Source organism: Phalacrocorax carbo, chromosome 6 (genome assembly GCF_963921805.1).
Source record: "Phalacrocorax carbo chromosome 6, bPhaCar2.1, whole genome shotgun sequence".
NCBI classification, from domain to species: Eukaryota; Metazoa; Chordata; class Aves; order Suliformes; family Phalacrocoracidae; genus Phalacrocorax; species Phalacrocorax carbo.
This window is the reverse complement of record NC_087518.1, coordinates 11178159-11197451: the sequence shown is the minus strand read 5'-3', so window position 1 is coordinate 11197451 and position 19293 is coordinate 11178159. Positions and strand designations below refer to the sequence as shown.

The window sequence follows — 19293 nt, the reverse complement described above, 5'->3', positions numbered from 1 at the left end:
AGAACACGCCCAGGCACCGCCTACCTCTCCACGCTTTATTGGCGCGCCACGCGTCCCCGCCCCTCCGCCCAGCGCGGGAAAAGGCCACGTGGGCGCAGACAGCCTCACACCCAACCCGACCCCCAACCCTACAGCTCCAGGTGCACGCCGCTGTAGGCTTTATCCACTGTCCACTCGCCCGGGGCTCCGGGCTCGGCCCCCGCCCCCGCGTAGCGCTCCATCTCCTGCTGGAACTGCAGCTGTCGCCGCCGGTTGGGATCCACATTGATCCAGTTGTTGGCAATCCACTTGGTGCCTTGGGTGACCAGGCAGCCCCCATGCAGGGCGAAGTCGTCCAGCTCCCCCACCCAGCCTGCGGAGCATAAGCCCTGTTAGGAGGTGGCCAGGAGCGTGGCAGAACAGTATAGCCGGGACTGCACAGTGGGGCACAGCCCCTCAACACTGACACCAGCTCTCTGGCTCACAGCGCCTGCTTGGATTTTAGCTCAGATACACCTTACAGGAGTTGGCTCCTCCTGGCACCCCTCCATGTACCTCCATCCAGCTACCCCACCCTAGCACCTACGAACAGCTTGCCAGGGCAGGCTCCCCAAGTGCAGAAAGCTGCTTGCCTCCATGTCTCCACCCAGCACAAGGGGCTCCTGTATTCTGCATCACGGCTGCCATTTTTCTCTGCTCTTCCCAAAAGGGCAGGCTGGTGTGGTAGAGATGGGTGCTGCCACGAGAAGGCCTGTGGAAGCCAGAGGCCCTCAGCCCTATTAGAGATTGCATTTCAGCAGCTCTAAGTGACCCTCTTCTTACAGAGGACCCATGGTTTTTCTGTGGCTGACTTGCATCAGCAGCCGCTTTCCATTTAGGAATAATTTGCTCATAAAAACACAACAGGGCTCTTCTTACAGGAGAGTGATGGTCTTGATATTATCATCCAACAGCCCAAACACTGGTCTTGTGACCTCCTCTGTGGATTTTTCTAGAAATGGAAACACGGGCTGCTCCCAGGGGAGCTGAGATGCTATACTCCTTGCTCCCACCACTGCTCAAAATCTGCCATCAAAGCACTCTGGAGTCATACTCACCAGCAACCAGAATCTTCCAAGATTCATGTCAATCCCCCAGCCTGGCTGTCAGGGAAAACCACGCTGCGCTTCGTCAGAAAAACAGCCCCGAGGACACATATCATCAGGCTGCAGTTGAGCTATAAAGCAGGAGTTGGGCCATGCCTCCCTGTGCTGCAGAGCTGATGGCCGTGCCTTTGTCTACCTCCCCTCCCTGCCCCTTTGGGCAACACCACATCAGTGAAACATTTTGAATTGCAGACTGAGTTCCAGCAGGAGTTTCAGCTTGCACAGTGGGATAGAAGGCAGCTGGCGATGGCTAGTGCAGCCAAGGTCTTTGTTTGCTAGCCAGTCCTGTCCCGCAAAGACATCAGGAGCCACTGACCTACTGCCTGTAAACAAAGGCCTTTCAGGGTCAGGAAGCTCCTACCCAGCTGGTGACAAGTAGACTCTACAGTTCCCACTAGCAGGCAGCTACCACCCTTTGGGTCTCTTCTTAGCTCTCAGCTGCCGCAAGACGACAACGGCTGTCACCTCCTGCAGTCCTACCCCTCCCAAGAGCCAAATCTTGAAACAGGACTGTACCTTCTCCGTCTGACAGGTAGTTGTACCAGAAGACAGCGGTGCCTTGCTGAGGTTTCACTCGCAAATTGCCCTTGTCGCAGTTTTTCCGAGTATCTCGCAGGTCAACGTCGTTCTGGATCAAAGACTGGCAAGAAACCACAGAGGTGTCGCAAACGGGGCTGGAACAAAGCGCACACACTCCTGGCAGCCTCTGCTGCCAGCCGTCATCCTGCCCTTTGCCTGACCACCCCACAGGGACAGCTCAAGGCTGATGCTGCGCAGGACAGGGCTTTCACAACCCACCCGGAACAGCCAGTTTCAGCCCCATGGAGGTTTGTGCCTAGAGCAGCCACCCATTCCTTAACACACTTCCTGACAGGAGCACAACATACCTGCTGAGACTTAGCCTGAGAAAACCTGCCCAGACAGAAGCAAGCAGGACCCGTGTTATGGCAGCAAGGCCAACAGACCACCCCTCACACCTCTGAGCGGGGAGAGATGCAGCTGTCAAAGCCCTGCGCCTCTTCCCTTGGCCCCAGAGAGACACAGTTTCCCCATGCTCTAGCTACGAAGGCTAACGTCCACCAATCTCGCACACTGGACCCCTTCTGCAGCCCCAGTGAATAAAGGCAATCAAAGAGGGACTCAGAACCCTCACAGGTAACATGTAGGCGAGATTCATTTACCATCTCTTCGTACGTCCTGTTATCAGCTATAGGAAAGACTGTTTCACCGCCCCCAGTCACATTGTTCAGGTAGAACAGCACTGTCACATACCTGCAAGACAGAGCGGCTGTCAGGGGACACAACTGGAACAGGAAGAGATGCACAGGGGCTGTCTGCACCCTGCCCTTCTACCATACATACAGCCGTTCCTCCAAGACATCACAAGATACATGATTTACATCATCAGCTTTTCTCCAAGGACAAGACAAGGACAACAAACAAAATTCCCACCTGCAATGGGTAGGGATTTAGCCTCTGAGGGTGTGTTTCTAGCTGCTGGTGGGGATGGCCCAGCCACTATGCAGAATCTCTCTGCCCTACTCCTTGCACCAGCTCCATGGACTTGCAGGATTCACCCACCACCCTCTTCAGACCCCTTCATGCCAATGGTCTCCAGAGCTGGTTTGCAAGCCCGCAACCTGAGCACCAAGTCCCACACGAGGTGAGGCGAAATGGCTCTCCACACCTCTTCTCTAACATGTTGCAGATTGTGCCAAAGCAGACCTTACCGGCATGAGGTCTCAAAGGGGGCGCTTTCATTGGCGACCAGCTTGGTGTGGCTGCAGGCCGTCTCAGGGAAGACAGGGCCACTGTCCATGTGGGCATGGTAGTGACCTCCTTGGTCATACCGCACAACCTGGAGGGGCTCACTGTGCTCCACAATCTCAGGGGGCAAGCGAGTCAGGCGCATCACCCTGGGGAAGAGGGGAGCAGAGCAAGGTAAGGGGAAAGCACCATCAACCTGGTCGGCTGCTACTTGCAAGCACCAAATAAATCCAGAGAAAGATAACCCCCTTCCCCAACAGAACGGAGAGACAGATGGACTGCAGCAAGCATGCCAAGAGATAACTAGGTCCTTACAGATCTGTTGGACCATCAGCATCAGCTCAGAAAGTCCTTGCAAGGTTAATAAAAAAAACCCCGAAACCGAAGGGTGCATCTCCAGGAGGACTGCTCTCAGGAAGACTTTGCTTGCTCAGCAAGATCCCTTCTGTGTGTGTCCCTGGAGCCTTTACGTGCCATCTCATGGCTCCTCTGGACTCCTGCACACCACCTACAGACCTTGGGGACAGTTAGCAAAGCACAGGGCCCCTGCTGAGAGTGAACGAGAGACTAGCTCTAGGAATATTCTTGTCACCTAACTCACCTTTCCCTGTTGCCTTTTCAGCAGCCTCCCCCCAGGGCAGAGGGACACGGGAAGTGATCAAGAAGACCGGAGCCCTCCTGCTCTGGGATTTTTCCGCTGCTACATCTGAGATCATCCCCAAGGCAAGCAGGTACCTCTCGAGACCTGCCAAAGAACACTCAGAGCTCTGAGAATTTGGACCGGTGAAGCCCTTGGGGCAGCACCCAGGCAAAGCCCCTCCAGGCACCACACGGTCCCAGGGAGGACTGTAACAGCCTCTCTTCAGCGCTATGTCTTCACATCCTTGTAACAGCGGCCAACTGAAGAGGGTAAAAGCAGTATGCTGATGCCTCTGTACGCTGGCTAGCTGGCATGGAGAAGGTGGCAGCCACAGTCTACTCTAATCAAGGCAATATGCAACCCCATTCTCCTGCTGGAATGCACTGAAGAAAGGGAGTGGCCAACAGCCGTTTTCAAGCCTCAGGACAGATTTTACCCACCCACGTTCTGGGAAAGGACCAGCACCACAAGAACAAGACAGTCTCCAGCCAATTATCTGAAACTCACCACAGCTAAACAATTTGGCCTGCGTGCTGGGTTTCAGCACTTCCCAGTACCAACTCTGAGATGAAGGGAAGGGTAAGAGGTTCTCCCATCTGCTGTGAGCTGCCCTGCGATCTGTGTGCTCGGAGGATTAAACTAACTCGGCTTACTTGAGGTGAAGTCGTGCTTGTTAAAAAGTCAGCTCTGAACAGCTAAGACAGATTTCAGTGAAATGCATGAGTAACTAAAGCAAATGACAACAGCTACTGGCACCCAGACAGCATTGGAAATGGCCAGTTTCTCCCAGTAAGCTCATTTACTAACTAGAATGAATTATTTCATATAATGCCAAGTCTTCTTGGTTTTACAGGGCTGTTCCCAAAAATGAACGGAGATGCTGACAGGTTTGATTTTTCTTTTTCCTTTTCCATGGGACAATGCAAATTCTTGTTCTAATGAAAACCTCCTCTCCCCATTTCACGTCTGCGTTCGTTGCTCTTTATACGCCTAAGACTTCCAGGCAATTAGGAAGTGTGAATATTAGCAAGTCTGCCACTGCCTCTCCCGGCACAGGTGGTCCTTGTGCCTACACAAATCCAACCGTCCCTCGGCGGCCTGGTCCTTACCTTTGCCGTATGGATCTCATAACCTGGTGTGCCCCCTCGCCCTGGTACAGCCAGGTGTGCTGGCTGTTGCGCACCAAGTCACTCATCTTCACTTTCTGGCTCCCCATGTACTTGTGGAAATCACGGATATTCAATTGTTTGAACTCCTCCAAACTCAGCACACCTACAGGAAGAAAGGAAAAGCTGGCCCACTCTGCTGCAGGTAATAGTTCTTGGTGTCCTGTACTCAGAGAAACCACCAGCTGAGGGCACTGCAGAAACTGCCTTCCTCAAACACACCCCATTCAGTGTCCACCAGGGTGCCAGCCACAGGCTGCACCCCCTACATGCAGGATTACAGGCCCCAGCAACGCTCTCGCCTTTAGCAGAGTAGAGGACACAGAGTGACCTGCAAAAGTGGACTGTTAGATGCCGTGCAGGGTCAGAACTGGGACAGGCAAAATACCATTTTGAACTTTAAAAAGCTCCTAAAACACACAAACCAATCCATCAAAAGAGAGAAAAAGCAGCTACAGTTCTAACATACCCAGTGCCATAGCTAAAAAGCCTGCACCACCTGATGCCTTGGAGCTTGTTACTTAGATATTTAAATAGACACGTTTAAGAGCAGAGTGGGACACCTCCAACCACATTTTCTACCTTGCATGGTAATTTAAAAAAGCCAAACCCAGAAAAAGCGGTACATTCTTCTGCATTTGTGTTACTGCAAAACGAGCGAGAAATACAACAGAGCAAGATCTCGCCTAAGTAGAAATGACAGAAAAGCGAGAGGTAAAAAAATGGTTTCTACCAAAACAGGTATTTCTTGTTTGTGCTCAGCTGGACTTGGCAAGGGATGGACTTTCAAATCCTCACATTTGTTGTTTCCCCTTTCTGGAGAAGAAGGAAGCCCTGCACTGGGGACCAGAGCATGCGGAGCACTGCACCAGGCTACCCAGCAGCCAGCACGCATCATGGGCTGCGAGTAGAGCTTGCTCAGGCAGCAAACTCAGTGCTGCTGTGGCACCAGCTCTGCTCCCCAGGCACACAGCACCCCCCAGCAGGAGGATGGACCAGCCACCAGGGTCAGCCTGGGACATTTCCTCAGGTGCCAGTGGTCGTGACCAAATTATCCACACCATTATTATTTCTAGTGTCTCGCTGTCCTTACTTCCCCTTACTCCGCGTGGTCTTCGATGATGCAGTACCACATCCAGGTTGTGACCTGGTCTCTTGGTGTCACCTACCAATCTGACAACAGAGGGAAGCAGCACTCTGGAAGCAAGATCCTGCCGAGAGCACTTTAACAGGACCTTTCATTTGTTAATGTCCAGAACGGTGGAAAAGGCACTGATGACTCAGTCATATGCTCCTACCCCTGCCAAGAATGCCACCAGCCCAGAGGAACAGGGCGGGCATGGGCTGCTCTCCGGATATTTAGGCATTCACATGGGTACGGCTTCAACTCCAGAGCAGCTCCTCCTGGGCAGCTGTCAAAGCCAGGTCACTGGAAGACAGTGTGCAGAGCCTGTGTGTCCACTTAATTTGATTAGGAAATGGAGAATTGCTTAATTGAGGCCACTCTAATTAGAGCAGCAGAGGTTAGAGTGCATGTCCGGACCAGCAGGAGCCCTTAGGAGATGGGAGGCAGGAGGGGCAGAAGTGGCCTCACACAATACAGACAGTTTGCAGCAGCAGAGAGGGGGTCAGCAACAAAGGCTGACCAACAAGACTACCCTGCCCTCCACTTAGTCTGCCCTCCCCTGCCAGTGATGCAGCACTCCTAGACCGCTGCAGAAGTCTCCCTGAAAATGGGGGGGGGGGAAGCGGAGTGTGCATCTTAAAACCTGCAGCACAGGTAACAAGAGCTGTGTAATCAGGGTCCAAGTGGTCTCTCAGACCACAGGAGCAGAAGCACACCCTGAAGGTCCTGTTACAGCTGGGCACGAGCCAAGGCAAGTCTGACAGGGGAGAGGGAGTGCGGAGTTGTATTCTGGTCCTGCTTCTGCCAGATCCAAGACCAGGCGGTAGAACTAGTCTGCCGCCAGACTGGTGAAGGGGCAGCAGTGCTGCAACAAGAGGTTTACGCTGATTTTACTTTTCTGTGAAGGCTTCTAAATCGGTGTTATTTTCATTTGAAGAACAAAGCTAGAGAAAAAGGCCTAGGCAGGGACGTGGCTCATGCTCTGCCCCGCACAGCTATGCAAGGCATCCAGCGTGCTGAGGGTAAAAGGATTCCCATGGAGCTGCTCTTACCATTCCCATCAGGATCGGCCTTGACTGCAGTGTACATCTCCCGGATGTTTTCAGGGGTCATCCACCTGCCATTCCCAAGCCGGGTGTGGGTCAACACCTGAAATTCATAAATGGATCAACACTGGGCACCGGCTTCTCGTACTAGTGAAACCCTGCAGATTCCCTGCTTGAGGCCTGGCGGGCTCTCCTCTGCAGAGCATCGGCCAGGCAGGCGTCAGGACATCTCTGCAGGAAGAAGACTGCAGTGACAATCATCTGGCAGCCACACACAGCGTGTGGCTGATGAGTGCTGTTATTTCCAGTTTAGGACATGGCAAATTACTGCTGGGACTCGATTAACCAGCCATGAGATGGAGGGGGCACAGCTCTTTCTCCTGAAGGGAAAGTAAAGCTACTGATGATAACAGTGAATGCTTTTACTTGTCCAAGGGCTTGGAACAAAATGCTTCCTTTCCCCATGGACAGAGAGATGCAGTATCCTGGAGAGCTCTCAGCAGGCTCTGACCTCCAGAGGAAGGAGCCTTGCCCTAGGTTGTCATTTAATCCAACATATTCAAAACACACATCAGCTGCCAAGGACCACTGCTACCTCCCAACAGCATCACAACTGCTGCACATTTCCCCAGAAACTTCCATGCTGAAGGCCAGCACAAGTCTTGAGACATCAAATTAAGCAAATACTGATCGGTATATACTGGGGTCCGGCCCCACCCAAGCACATGAGTGATCAAGAGACCATCTGAGGAGGGGACCTGCCAGAGGGTCTCCCAGCAAACCTCCCCAGGTCCATCCCACACTCTACCTCTTTGAGCTGCAGCTGCCCATCCTGATTGTGGTCCAGCAGATTGAAAATGTCCATCTGGCTGATTTCTATCATTTCCATGGCTTCCTCATAGTCATCTGTTGGTAGGATCTGGCTCTTCTGCAGCCCCTTCAGCTGTGCCAGATGGACGATGAGCTTGCACTCCTCCTCTGTCAGGAAGTCGGGAATTTCTGCAGCAAAAGTGTAAGCAGCAACAGAGACTGAGGAACTGTTACAGTTGGACCCCATACTGATGGCAGGCCACTCGGAAGAGGGGAAAAGAAAAAAAAAGTGGGGGGATGCAGTTTAGAAACTGCCTAAGTTTGGGATGTTCAAACACATCCAGCCTTCCACCAGAAGAGCTCTCAAAGAGCATACACCACACACCTGGGCTGCTGAAGGCGGGTATTTTTACAGCAGCAGTTCCTAAATGTTTGGATCTAGGGGTCAAGCCCTTAAACTCTCTCACAGATGCCACAATGGACAAAGGAGTGAACAAACATGTGCATATCACTACATATTATCACTTCAAAGGTGACATGTGGATCACAGTCTGGGAGCTGCTGCTCTACAGGAGGGCAGGCCAAAACCTGTGCGGTGGGCAGTGTTGATAGCCAGGGTTTCAGGCTCCCTTGCTCTCACGTGGAGAGGACAGCACTTTGCACGAGACCAAACGCCTTTCAGGGGAATGTGGCACAGTGCTGTACTATGAAACTCAAACAGCAAGGAAACAACTTCCAAACTTATTCCCACTCATTCCCTTGATCCTCAATTGAAAATGGTCTTCAAATTTATTACAGGGGAAGACACCGCACATGGCGGATGCCACGCTCCATACCCAGGTAGCACCCCGGTATCACCAGCTCCCCTTTGCAGCAGGACTCCAGCAGCAATCATGCAATACCAGGATCCCAAGCAAATTTAAATGCAGAGAAATCCACCGATGACTACGAGGCTAAGAGATTTCTAGCTGCATGGTGCACTGGGCACACACCTGCAAAGCGCCGGCAAGGTCCTGTTCCACAGCACACTTACACTGTGGCCCAGCAGGTTGAGAAGATCCTTCTGGCGGATGTCTGTCACTGCTATGGGATCCTGTTACCAGCTGCTGAGACTTTCGAAGAGGGAAAGAAAAACCACCAAAGCAGGACAGGTTTAAATGCTCCTAGGCCCAAGGTCCTGCTCTCCAAATCGCAGCCCCCTTAGAGCTCCTGCAGGTATGTGCCAAGGCCACATTATATCTCCGCTATAACAGCAATCCTCAAAGGTGGTGGTGGTGGTGGTAAGTTAATTACTTCTATGACCTTAAATCAACCCTATCAGCTCAAACTGTCAATAAGCAGTTGGCTTCTTGCTAAGTACAGACCAGAACTAGCCCTGGAGAAAATGAGATGTTCCTGGGAAGCCCCAGCAACACAATGCAGCCGGCTGTATCTGTAACACCCTCTGAGGAAACAATTTCCGCCACAGGCAGCACAGGGTCCTTGTGCCAGAGGATGCTTCAGAGCGGAGCTTCCCTTCCGCTGGCTGGTTTGAACCTCATGGCACGGCACCAGGTCCGAATGAACCGTGTGCACTGGCAAGCAATGCCCCCAGTATTTCCAGTTCCCCAAACTGGGCTACGATAATGACGGCTTCTGGAATCTTAATTACGCACTGAGGAAGGACAATTCTGCTCTTCAGCCATAGTAAAGGGATTTCATAATGAAGTAAAGATTCTGTTAACCGGAAAGTGCACTCTGTCACGCAGGTTGCAAGGTGAGGGGGTTTCCAGCTAAGCACTGCCAATCCCATCTGCAAACAACCTTGCTCCATAGCTGCAAATTAGTTCCCCTCTACCCTCAGCTCTCTGAAACAGTTAACTTCTGTCTGTGAAACCATCCTATCTCCCTGCCTGCTCAACAATAGATCCAGCTAAACAAATGCCTCCTAATTGACTTTAAGCAACACTTGATTGCTTTTACCAAAAACAAGAGAGAGGAAAACATTGGGGTTTATGAAATAATGACTAATCCTGGAGCAAGAGAAAGGGGATGGGTTGGAGCACTGGTGTCAAACAGAGATTCAATCTCGGCTCAAAGAGCCCCAAGACACATGGGCCAAGTCATTCATCCCTCCCCAACTGCCCTCATTTCCACACCTGCTGATCTAAGCCAAACCCCTGCTAAAATCCAAACAATCGGGGCCGCTGGCAAATGAAAATTGGAGCATTGTCTTCCCCATGAGGGCTCTGAAAGGGCCGCACTTAATGAGGATGGATTGACAGAGAGGTGGCTTGTAGGCTATAAAAGGCATCCCACAGTTGGGAGCAGCTCAGTCCAGGGTACGCTGCCTATTTGCCCGCTCCCAGCTCGTTCTGAGCATGGTCACAGCCCACCGCAGGCACCCCCCAAGGCTGGGTGGCCCATGGCTGCTGGGTCTCCTGGTGTGCCTGCTGCTCTGGGGCTCTCCAGGAGCCTGGGCGAGCTACCTGAGGAGATCCTCCAGCTGCACACCCATTCCACACCACATGGCCTTGTGCTACGATATTGGCTACTCCGAGATGAGGATTCCCAACCTGCTAGAGCACGAGACCATGCCAGAAGTGATCCAGCAGTCTTCCAGCTGGCTGCCCTTGCTGGCCAGGGAGTGCCACCCAGATGCTAGGATTTTCCTCTGCTCTCTCTTTGCACCAATCTGCTTGGACAGGTAAGATGCTTTTACAAGTTATTTCAGCTGTAGCAAGTAACACTCCCCAAGAGCACAACTGCATTTGCCTCCTGAGAAAAAAATATGCATGCAATGTGACCAGCACAGTCTCTGAGAAGCCATGCCTGCCCCTCTTGGTGAGGGGTAATTGGATTACCCAGCAGGGGCCTTCCCTCTGAAAGTGAAACATGAGCATTTCATCTGGCAGGAGCAGAAACATTACATTCCCTCCTCTGGATTTTCCTGCTCTCCCACCCCAGGCATTGCTGCCGTCTCCCCTAGCCGCCCTCCTCGCACACGCAGTAGCTGATGGCACCCAATGGCTTCACCTTCAACCTCCCCTGCAGCCCCTTCCTGGCTCCTGCCCCAGCATGCAGGGGCTTCCTCAGCCCAACAGTGCCAGCAGCCAAGAAAAATACTCAGTTTTGAGGTGTAGCTGCCAAAGGACAGTGCTGCTAAGGGAATCAGGTATCTAGTTAGGCACCTGTAAAGGTAAGCAGGGGGGAAAGGCTTCTGCCAGCAGCCTGTATCGAACGGCCTCATCCCTCCTGTCCTCAGAAATTCATTGTTTGCTTCCTGGGCATGAATGTTCAAAACACATCAAAGACCCCAAAGTAGCTCTGCTAGCACTACGGTGTGCAACAGAGCCCTGTGCGGCAGCAGCGCAGTGCCAGGGCTCGACCCTCAGCCTGCTGCCAGGAATCCACAGGTGCTGCAATCCCCATTCCCTCCCCAGGCTCATCTACCCCTGCCGCAGCCTCTGCGAAGCCGTCAAGAGAAGCTGCGCGCCTGTCATGGCTTGTTACGGCTACCCCTGGCCCGAAATCCTGAACTGCAACAAGTTTCCTGCAGATCATGAACTGTGCATCGCGGCAGTCTCCACGGATGAAAATTCCTCGAGCAGGAGAAGTAAGGATTTGGTTGTTTTTTCTCATATGTTTTCCCACATGTAACACTGAAAGCTCAAAAGGATGGGCCTATGCCTTGTTTCTATTCCTAGTATTTCTGGGTTTAAGCTATATTAAAAAAAAGATAATTTATGAATTCTAGTTTTGTTCTCTCTGGGAACTCCACCATGTCTAGAAAGTTAGTGTAAAGTTAACTGCAGCTTGTTCCCCCCTCTACTGTGTTCATTAGCTCCCTGGGTGCCATCAGACCACGTGGGGTTTGGGGCAGGGGGAAGAAATAGCTGTTAAAGTCTCATGCTTAGGCACAGCCTGTGTGCAGGCGCCAGGCAGTGAGATGTGCTTCCAGCAGAGCTAAGGAGCTGCAGTCCTAATCTTTCAGCTGTGTCCAAGGTTTAAATAAACATGCAAAAAGAAATGTTTTGCAAGCCTTCCCTTTAAGCATTAGGAAACACCACAAAGGGGCATAAGCCTCTGCAGGCATGAGTTACACAAGAAAAAACATCTTTAAGACCCAAAGACTAAATTAAACACCCAGATACTAATCAACACTGGGGGAGATTCAAGAGCAGTTAAGGGGAGAACAGACACCTCATTTTAGCATCACTGGATGGAGTCTGGCCATACCAGTGGCTTTACTGTTTCATCCAAACTAGGAGATCTTTATTAAGCATTTTCACTGCTGCTTTAAAATGCAGCAACACACACAAGCCTAAACAAAGTACAACCAGCAGCGTTTGCCCCAGCCACAAAAAGGAGAGCTTAACATTTCCCAGCCTGGCAGCCTAAGCTGTCTCTCCAGGGACTGGGTAGTTTGGGAGGAAGCACCACTCAGAAACAGCAAGCAACCACTTGCAGATCTCAAAATTGCATTATGCCTTTTCCAGTGAAGCTTGACAAGGGCGTCATAACCGAATTTCTGTTGCAGCAGTGCCCCGAGCCAGCTGCCAGGACTGCGAGCTTGAGGAGGTCAGCACTGCCAGGGAGATCCTGGAAAACCTTTGTGCCAATGATTTTGGTGAGTGACCCCCCTCCTCCACTGAGCTGCTGCCATTCCCTCCAGCAGCCAAGTAGTGGCATGGACAGAAAATGGCTTTGCCATAACAAACTGAGTTGGAGAAACTGCAGCTTTCACAGCAGATCGCAGGGATTTTCAGGTCCCAACTTACCCGTTAGGTAGCAGGAGAGCCCAGCTCCAGGCAGCACTGAAGGTGAAGACTTGCTTTATATTTGTGGGCTCTGATTTGGTTTTGGTCTGTGGCTGCTAAATACAAGCACTACTCTGGTTTTCCCTTGGAGATCAATATTTCAATCGATGCCCATAAAAACCTTTAGCAAATGCCAAGTTATTTCAAACTTCAATACTGTTGTTCTAGAAATGTGACTCTCCCTCTCCCAGCCCAAGCAGGTGGCAGCACTGGCTCCGCTCAATTAGCTCGCAGGAAGTTTTCAAGATACTGTCCTGAATTCAGGCACACAACCTTCATGAAAAAAAAACAAACCCAAAAAGTTAAAAATCCTGGGCAGCTGGCAGTCAGATCACCTCCTGAAATCCCAGCTCAGAGAAAATTCAAGTAATTTGCACGAGACCAGGTCTTTTATGTATCCACTTGCTTGCGCCCCTGCTTCCTACAGGGTTTCTGCCCACGCAGTGGTGCTGATACACCTTGCTGCTCTCATGAGAAAAGTGGAGTGAGAACAGTGTTCAGTACTGGAAACTAACCTCAAATGAGAACTTTGACAAGTTCAGTGCAGTTACAAGAGCTTGGCTGGATGCATCACCGCATTACAGAAAGTGCAAGAAAGCCTTACGTTGGCTGTGTGTTCAAGTAGGTAAGAGCTATGAAAAGTAAACTGAACTAATGGCTCTTTTTGCAACCCCTGCAGCTGTGAAAATCCGAATCCTGAGGAAGAACATGACCACCACCATCTCAGACTTTGACCTGGACCCCTCCAGGGTGGAGGTCCTGAAGCATGGACCGCTCCTCAGAACCGAAATCCCTGCCAGGCTCCAGCAGTGGCTGGACATAGATGCTACCTGCGTCCATAATATCATGAGAGGCACTCACGCAGGGGTCTTCGTTGTAAGCGGCGAAGTACAGAGTGACAAAGTGGTGGTGAATAAGGCCTATGCCTGGCAAAAGAAGAACAGGAACCTGCACCAGGCAGTGCGGAGGTGGAAACATCACCGCTGCCCTGAACAGGCTGGCCGGAAGGTCTGAAAAATCTCAATGCCATCAGTAAGAAACTGGTCCTTTCCCTAAGGCTAAATAACTCCTATCCCTGGCAGTTGGTGTTTTGGAGATGTGCACACAAAATTTTTAGGTGATCCAAAGCAGTCATAGTCCACAGATGAGGCCCCACTACAGATCCCTGTTTTACTGAGACAGAGCTTAAGGATGCAGATTTAACACTATCCTCTTGCAAGGCTCTGCATATCCAGGACTTGCGATGGATGGCTTTGTGTAGGATCCAATGTCGCTAAAAAACTGAACTGAACCTTGCAGGCAAGCGCAAACTAGAAGAGACCTGTAATAACAGTTCCCTCTAGTTCTCACCATCAAAGTCGATAGCCATTTTAGCTTCATTGTTTGACCGAGCCAGCAGTGCTGTCCAAGTACCTGCTTGCTTTCTGTCCAGGGAGATTACACAGAAGTCTCCCTGACTGCTTTTTTAAGTAATGGAGCAAATACTTTACTTTTGAACAGTCTGACGTAAATTAAAGGGGAGAGGAACCCACCCAGGTGACACCCATCCCCTTCAAGAATGAAAGTTAAACTCAGCTCCTCAGCAGGCACTTGGACTGTCCCTTCAGCTTACTGTGCTGAAAGATGACGAGCATCTGCACAGGTAAAAGGAAATAGCTGTCTTGAGCAGGAAAGGCACAGAGCAAAGATAGCAGAGGATTTCTGCATAACAGGGAAAGTAATTTTTTAACATCAGAAGATTCTGGTAACTGGGGAACTACCAAAGCTATCACAAGAGCCTGAGAAAGAGCAGAGCAGGAGCAGGACATCAACTGTTTAAACCTTTGCTTTGGTGTGCAACAGCAGCTTTGCTTGGGACTCAGAGGCAAGCCCCAACCACAGCACAGCAGGAAATACTTGCAATTCTGATACGGTGGGGGAGGAAACATTACCTATCTGTCCAGCCTTCCCACTGCACACAAGGAAGACTGAAAAGGTGGCAAAACTCAGTCTCACCAAGTTCTCTGCAGCTCACTCTCTCACCCAAGTAAATAGGGACTGTAATTCCCTGCAGGAGTAAACGCAGTTATAGCTCTACACTCCAGACCACAGAGCAGAAAACAGCAAATCCCAGAATGAGAAAACAAATTGTATTTCTGCTGCCTAACAAAGCGCTGCCTATGGAAAGTTTTCCATATTGGATGAAACTTGGGACTGAAATATGAAAATAAGGGGAAAAACAGCTTTTGGGAGAAATGCATTCTGCTTTGTTCATGATGCTTGCAGTCTTGGTTGTGGACAGAGCCACTCAGTTTGATGGAGACACATTGCCTCCCTGTGCTCATAAAGCACAGTAACAACCCGCGATGAGATCTCGTCTTCAGATTTAGTGTGGGCTGAGACAAGCACTCAGACACTCACGCTGAAATTCAGCTGCACCCTGACATTTGTGCAGTGATTACTTCTATTCCCTGAGGCTCCAAAGAAAAACACAGCAACGTTTCCTATTTTTATTCCTCCCTACTGCCTTGTCTTGCAAACTGCCACCCAGTTCACAGAATCTGCTGCCAGGTGGTCCCTGCAATGGCAGTATCTTCTGAACAGACTGCATTTGGAAAACACAACAGAACACATAAAAGCTCTGAAGGTTGAAAAGGTTTTGTCTGATATTTGTTTTCCATTATTCGGATTATTTGATTACTAGTTTTTCCTAATGAAAAAGTGCACAGATGGTCTTACTTACAAGCTTTAGAAAGGACATCTCATAGCCAGAGGGGGGAAAAATCGGGCAGGGACTTTTTCATAGCTCCAGGAAATACACTTGCGTTCAAAGCAGATGACTTATGCACATTTAAAAACAAACCGCAGGTTCCCCTATGGTGCCCAGTGCCATGCTCCAAAGCCCAGAGCTCACATGAAATCATTAACAAGCCATCCGCTGCTACAGTCCCACTACGGCCTGCTCTGCTGAAAGCAAAGATCACAGACCAGCCACTTATTTCCTTAAATTGCCTCTTGCGTGCCGCAACACTTTGTGTTAAGTGAAATCCTCAAGTAAAATTCAAGAGTCCTTCTTTGCTAGTGACTTCTGGTTTTGACTAACACAACCCAGTTAAACACACACTTCCACTAATTTAAGCAACAGAGATGAAATAAATTAGGGTTGTTTTTTTTTTTTTTAAACAAGTTGATTTAGATTGGTACTGTATGCATAGATAGAGAAGCCTCTGGAAGTCTTTTGAAGTCAGAGCTGGCTCCTGGCAGGTTCATCCAGGAGATAAGAGATGTCTTGCGAGTTGCCGGTTTCTAAATAAAGGACTCCCTATCAGAAGACAAAGGAGAACAGACTCCGTGCCATCGCAAATGTGGAATGTCCATCGTTGTCTGCAATACCACCCCCAGGGAGCAACGCTTCCCCCAGAACCAATGGAGGTGCCAGAGAGACAAAAGTTGTGGGATTACCACTGCTGGGGACAGTCTGCCTTTTCTCACCTTCACTGCAGGCCAGGACCCACTCTTTTTCTTAAGCAGTACTGGTAGGGCAGAGGAGGTGGAAACAGGAGTTTTCCTGAGCAAAAAACCTGAGTGCTTGCCCCAGACCATGGTTCAGGGAATGATGCCAGTTTGGTGAATGCTGTGGGGCATCAGTTTGAGGTTGGTGTGTCCGTTTACTGAATGTCAGACAGAAATACACTTAAAAATTTGCATACCATGAGCACCACATGTGTAGAAGTGAGGAAAAACCTTTGTATATTTCTTCCAGATACTTACTGCATTAAAGGAGTTTAATAAGAAACCTATCTGATTTGTGGCCAGGCTTTCAGTGTGTATAATCTACTTGGAATCAGCAAAAAACCCTCTTATATTATTGAGAAAGCATCTAAAAGACTCAGTGCTACCTTTTCAGAGAAAACAGGTTTTCTCCGACTTTGCAGTAGTAGGAACTTTATAATCATCTGTCCCCAAAAAATTAATTTGTATATTCTCAGTGGATTTCCAGAACACAGAGTGCAATTAATGAGATTTCACCGGTCATAGCAAAAAATCACAGGAAGATAGAGAAGGTTTTTAAATATCTGAAAGAAGGATGTCATGTGGTTGTGTATCAGAGCAGCCAGAAATACTGATAAATCTAAAACAGGATGCAAAATGGTGGAAGACATTAAACCTGTCAATTATTCTGTTACTGCTTTCCTCAGCACTGAAGTACCAACGCTAAATTGCTTTATCACCATTTATTACCAAAAGTTTGGGGATCTTTTGTCCCTTCCTAATATTTAGCAACTTCTCTAAGGTCCTCTTCCGTGATCTTCTGCCTATTCCTGTTATTTTAAAGGGAAACTGGAAAACCTGGAAAGGTTCATCTCCCAAATTCTTCTAATTGGGCCACCCACAACACGTAACCTCTGCCAATGGCGTATCAAAATACCTTACACAAGAATAACGCTTTTTAAGGCAGCCCCGAGGGAAAGTGACACAGGGAGGAGAGACGAGAAGTCATTTTCCCCGCGTGGGTGTCAGACTGCGGCGGGCGTGAGGGAGACGGCAGACCAACCGACACCCCCGGCCGCTGTCAGACGCCGGGCCCCTCCCCGAGCCGTCTGCCGGGATCCGCGGGCAGCGCTCCCGCCTCGCCGGCACCGGGTGACGGCCGGGCTGCCAGCCCCGGGTCACGGCGCCGAGCCGGCCGCCCGCTCCCGGCGCGCAGGGGGCCGGCGGGGCCGGTACTCACCGAAGAGGAGAGGCTTGAGGCTGAGGGTGCGCAGGGCGTGGGCCCGGCCGGGCACCAGCTCCACCCGCTGCGTGTGGCCCACCTGCGGGGAGAGCAGCGGTGAGCGGCAGCGCGGCCACGGCCCCCCCAGCCCCGCTCCCCCGGGCCCGGCCTTGCCTTGATGCCCTCGAGGCGCGGGAGGGCGCGGGCGGGCGGCGGCGGCGGCGGCGGCGGGGCGGCGGCGGCGGGGGGCGTCCCGCCGGTCTCGCCGGCGCTGAGGTGCACGAAGAGCAGCAGTCCCAGCACGTTGAGGACGTAGAGGTGGGCGAAAACCATGAGGACCAGGAAGTACGGCCGCGAGCAGACGGGCCGCGGGCGGCCCCCGGGCGGGCCGGGGAGCGGAGCTCCCTCCGCCCGCCCTCCTCCCCCCCCCGCCGCCGCCGCCGCCGCCGCCGCCGCCGCCATCGCGCCCCCGGCCCGCCAGGCCTCGCGCGTCACCCCGGCAACCGCCTGGCGTGCTGCGTCACCGCGCCGCGGGGGGCGTGGCTAGCGCCCCGCTGATGGGGCGGGGCCAGGGCGCTGGCGGGAAGAGGCACGTGTGGCGCTGCCCTCTGCCGCCCCTCCCCCCGCCAAGAAGAGCCAGGACACCTCCGAAGTTAGAAAGTCACAATTTATTTCAAATAAACCAAGGGCACACCTCTGGCAACCGCCTCCCGGGGGGCTTCCGCCGCCCCTGCCCCTCTCCAGTGCCTGGGAAGAAAAGCAAGGGGTGACAGCAACTCTGTGGACCCCTCTGCCCCATCAGAGGTACACCACAGCCACCCACCAACACTGTCCCACAACCTGAACTGGACCCAGGACGAGGAAAGGAATTCCCAGAACAAGTGCATCATTTAAAAATAAAGTTATATTTTTTTTCACCCACTTAGAAAGTCTAAAATTTAAGAGTGCAAGACTATAGTACAGAAACCTCCTGCTGCCCCTGTCCCCGCACAGGCACAGCACATTTGCCAGTGCGCAGAGCAGCAGTCATGCAGTTTACGTCATCAGTAGAAAATTTTTTGTTACAGTCTGGGAAGCCTGAGGACTATCAGAGATGAAGCAGCCAACGCACTAACACAAGCGAAGCTGAAATAAAAGAGTATTGGATGCAAGGATGGAAAGGTGTCAGGCTGGTGCAGGAACTGGAAACAAGAGCAAAAGGGAAAAAAAAAAAAAAAAGAAAAAAGAGAGCAAACATTCCACATCTGTAGCAGCAATGCACCAAAGGGAAACTTGTACCTCAGAATAAACAGTTCCTGAGCCACTTTCTATTCCCCTACATTCACGTAACCTTGCTGACTCTAAAGGGCCACGTACCTGTTAGAGGGGGGAAAAACTGGCCTTGTCTTTTGGCATTGAGAACTCCCATTTCCTTCCTGTCACCTGGCTCTCAAGCAGTGCTAGTCACTTTACACAGAGCCAACAGTCCCTGTGCTCTGCAGGTTTTGTCTTGGGAGTCTACGGCTTTCCATGTGACACCAATACAGAAGTCACCCTGCCTGTGCTGCAAAAGCAAGTCAGTCCTGTTGTTTTCCCAGAGAATACAGAAATCTATGCATGCAAACCAGGACTTTCACCACCTTCAGAAAGGGTGTTTTGTTTTCTTTTAAAATAAACAGAATGCTGACAAAGCTCTAGTTCAGAAAATTTGAAAGAATTAGGGGGCACACTGTGCAATATTTATTACTGTTCCTCAGCCAAGCATCTCAGTGGTCTGTTCACTAAGTTTGGCCACAGCTATATAGCCTGGCTTGTCTGCAAACAAGGATTCATAGCAAAGCATTTTGTGGGGGCGTGGGAGAGGGAGAGAGGCAGGGAGGGAGAGAGACAAAACCCCATTCTCATCGAGCTCAAAGCTGGACAATTATGTAACAGAAGTGAGAGTTGTTTGGGATTAGGAAACTCCACATACCTGTTCTGCAAAGAGATTAGGTGTTATGATAGTTACATTTAGACAACAAGAACACCAGCTTTAATCCTAATTAGTACTTTGCACATTAAGTTTTAAAAGAACAGTTTAAACATTGGTTCTATGCACTGCAAACTGCTGGGTCTCAGCAAGCCTTCCCCTGCACCATCCCTT

At 51.0% G+C, this 19293-nt stretch overlaps 2 protein-coding genes across 2 annotated transcripts; one reads left to right on the top strand and one right to left on the bottom strand.

The window, feature by feature from the left end:
- Positions 1–31: 31 nt before the first annotated feature.
- Positions 32–17683, bottom strand: P4HTM (prolyl 4-hydroxylase, transmembrane). The gene is made up of 9 exons (XM_064453637.1): positions 17346–17683; positions 17190–17271; positions 7678–7868; positions 6876–6972; positions 4641–4803; positions 2855–3040; positions 2306–2396; positions 1641–1764; positions 32–352 (listed from the first exon to the last, which is right to left on the bottom strand). The coding sequence occupies exons 1-9, from the start codon at positions 17631–17633 to the stop codon at positions 129–131; spliced, it is 1446 nt and encodes a 481-aa protein (XP_064309707.1). The 5' UTR covers positions 17634–17683; the 3' UTR covers positions 32–128.
- LOC104039609 (secreted frizzled-related protein 5) lies at positions 7863–16246 on the top strand. Its single transcript, XM_009505945.2, has 4 exons — positions 7863–10365; positions 11102–11274; positions 12202–12288; positions 13158–16246. Exons 1-4 carry the CDS (start codon positions 10040–10042, stop codon positions 13490–13492), a joined length of 921 nt encoding a protein of 306 aa, XP_009504240.2. The 5' UTR covers positions 7863–10039; the 3' UTR covers positions 13493–16246.
- Positions 17684–19293: the final 1610 nt, after the last annotated feature.

What these genes read in the sequence shown, in the direction of transcription:
- LOC104039609 (XM_009505945.2), top strand. Translation starts at nt 10,040, where the DNA reads ATGGTCACAGCCCACCGCAGGCACCCCCCAAGGCTGGGTGGCCCATGG. An exon ending in AAATTCCTCGAGCAGGAGAA is followed by an intron (nt 11,275 to 12,201) that starts GTAAGGATTTGG and finishes CTGTTGCAGCAG; the next exon opens with TGCCCCGAGCCAGCTGCCAG. An exon ending in CCTTTGTGCCAATGATTTTG is followed by an intron (nt 12,289 to 13,157) that starts GTGAGTGACCCC and finishes CAACCCCTGCAG; the next exon opens with CTGTGAAAATCCGAATCCTG.
- P4HTM (XM_064453637.1), bottom strand. Translation starts at nt 17,633, where the DNA reads ATGGCGGCGGCGGCGGCGGCGGCGGCGGCGGCGGGGGGGGGAGGAGGG. An exon ending in GGCCGATCCTGATGGGAATG is followed by an intron (nt 4,804 to 6,875) that starts GTAAGAGCAGCT and finishes TTCTTCCTGTAG; the next exon opens with GTGTGCTGAGTTTGGAGGAG. An exon ending in ATGAGATCCATACGGCAAAG is followed by an intron (nt 3,041 to 4,640) that starts GTAAGGACCAGG and finishes CCTCTTCCCCAG; the next exon opens with GGTGATGCGCCTGACTCGCT.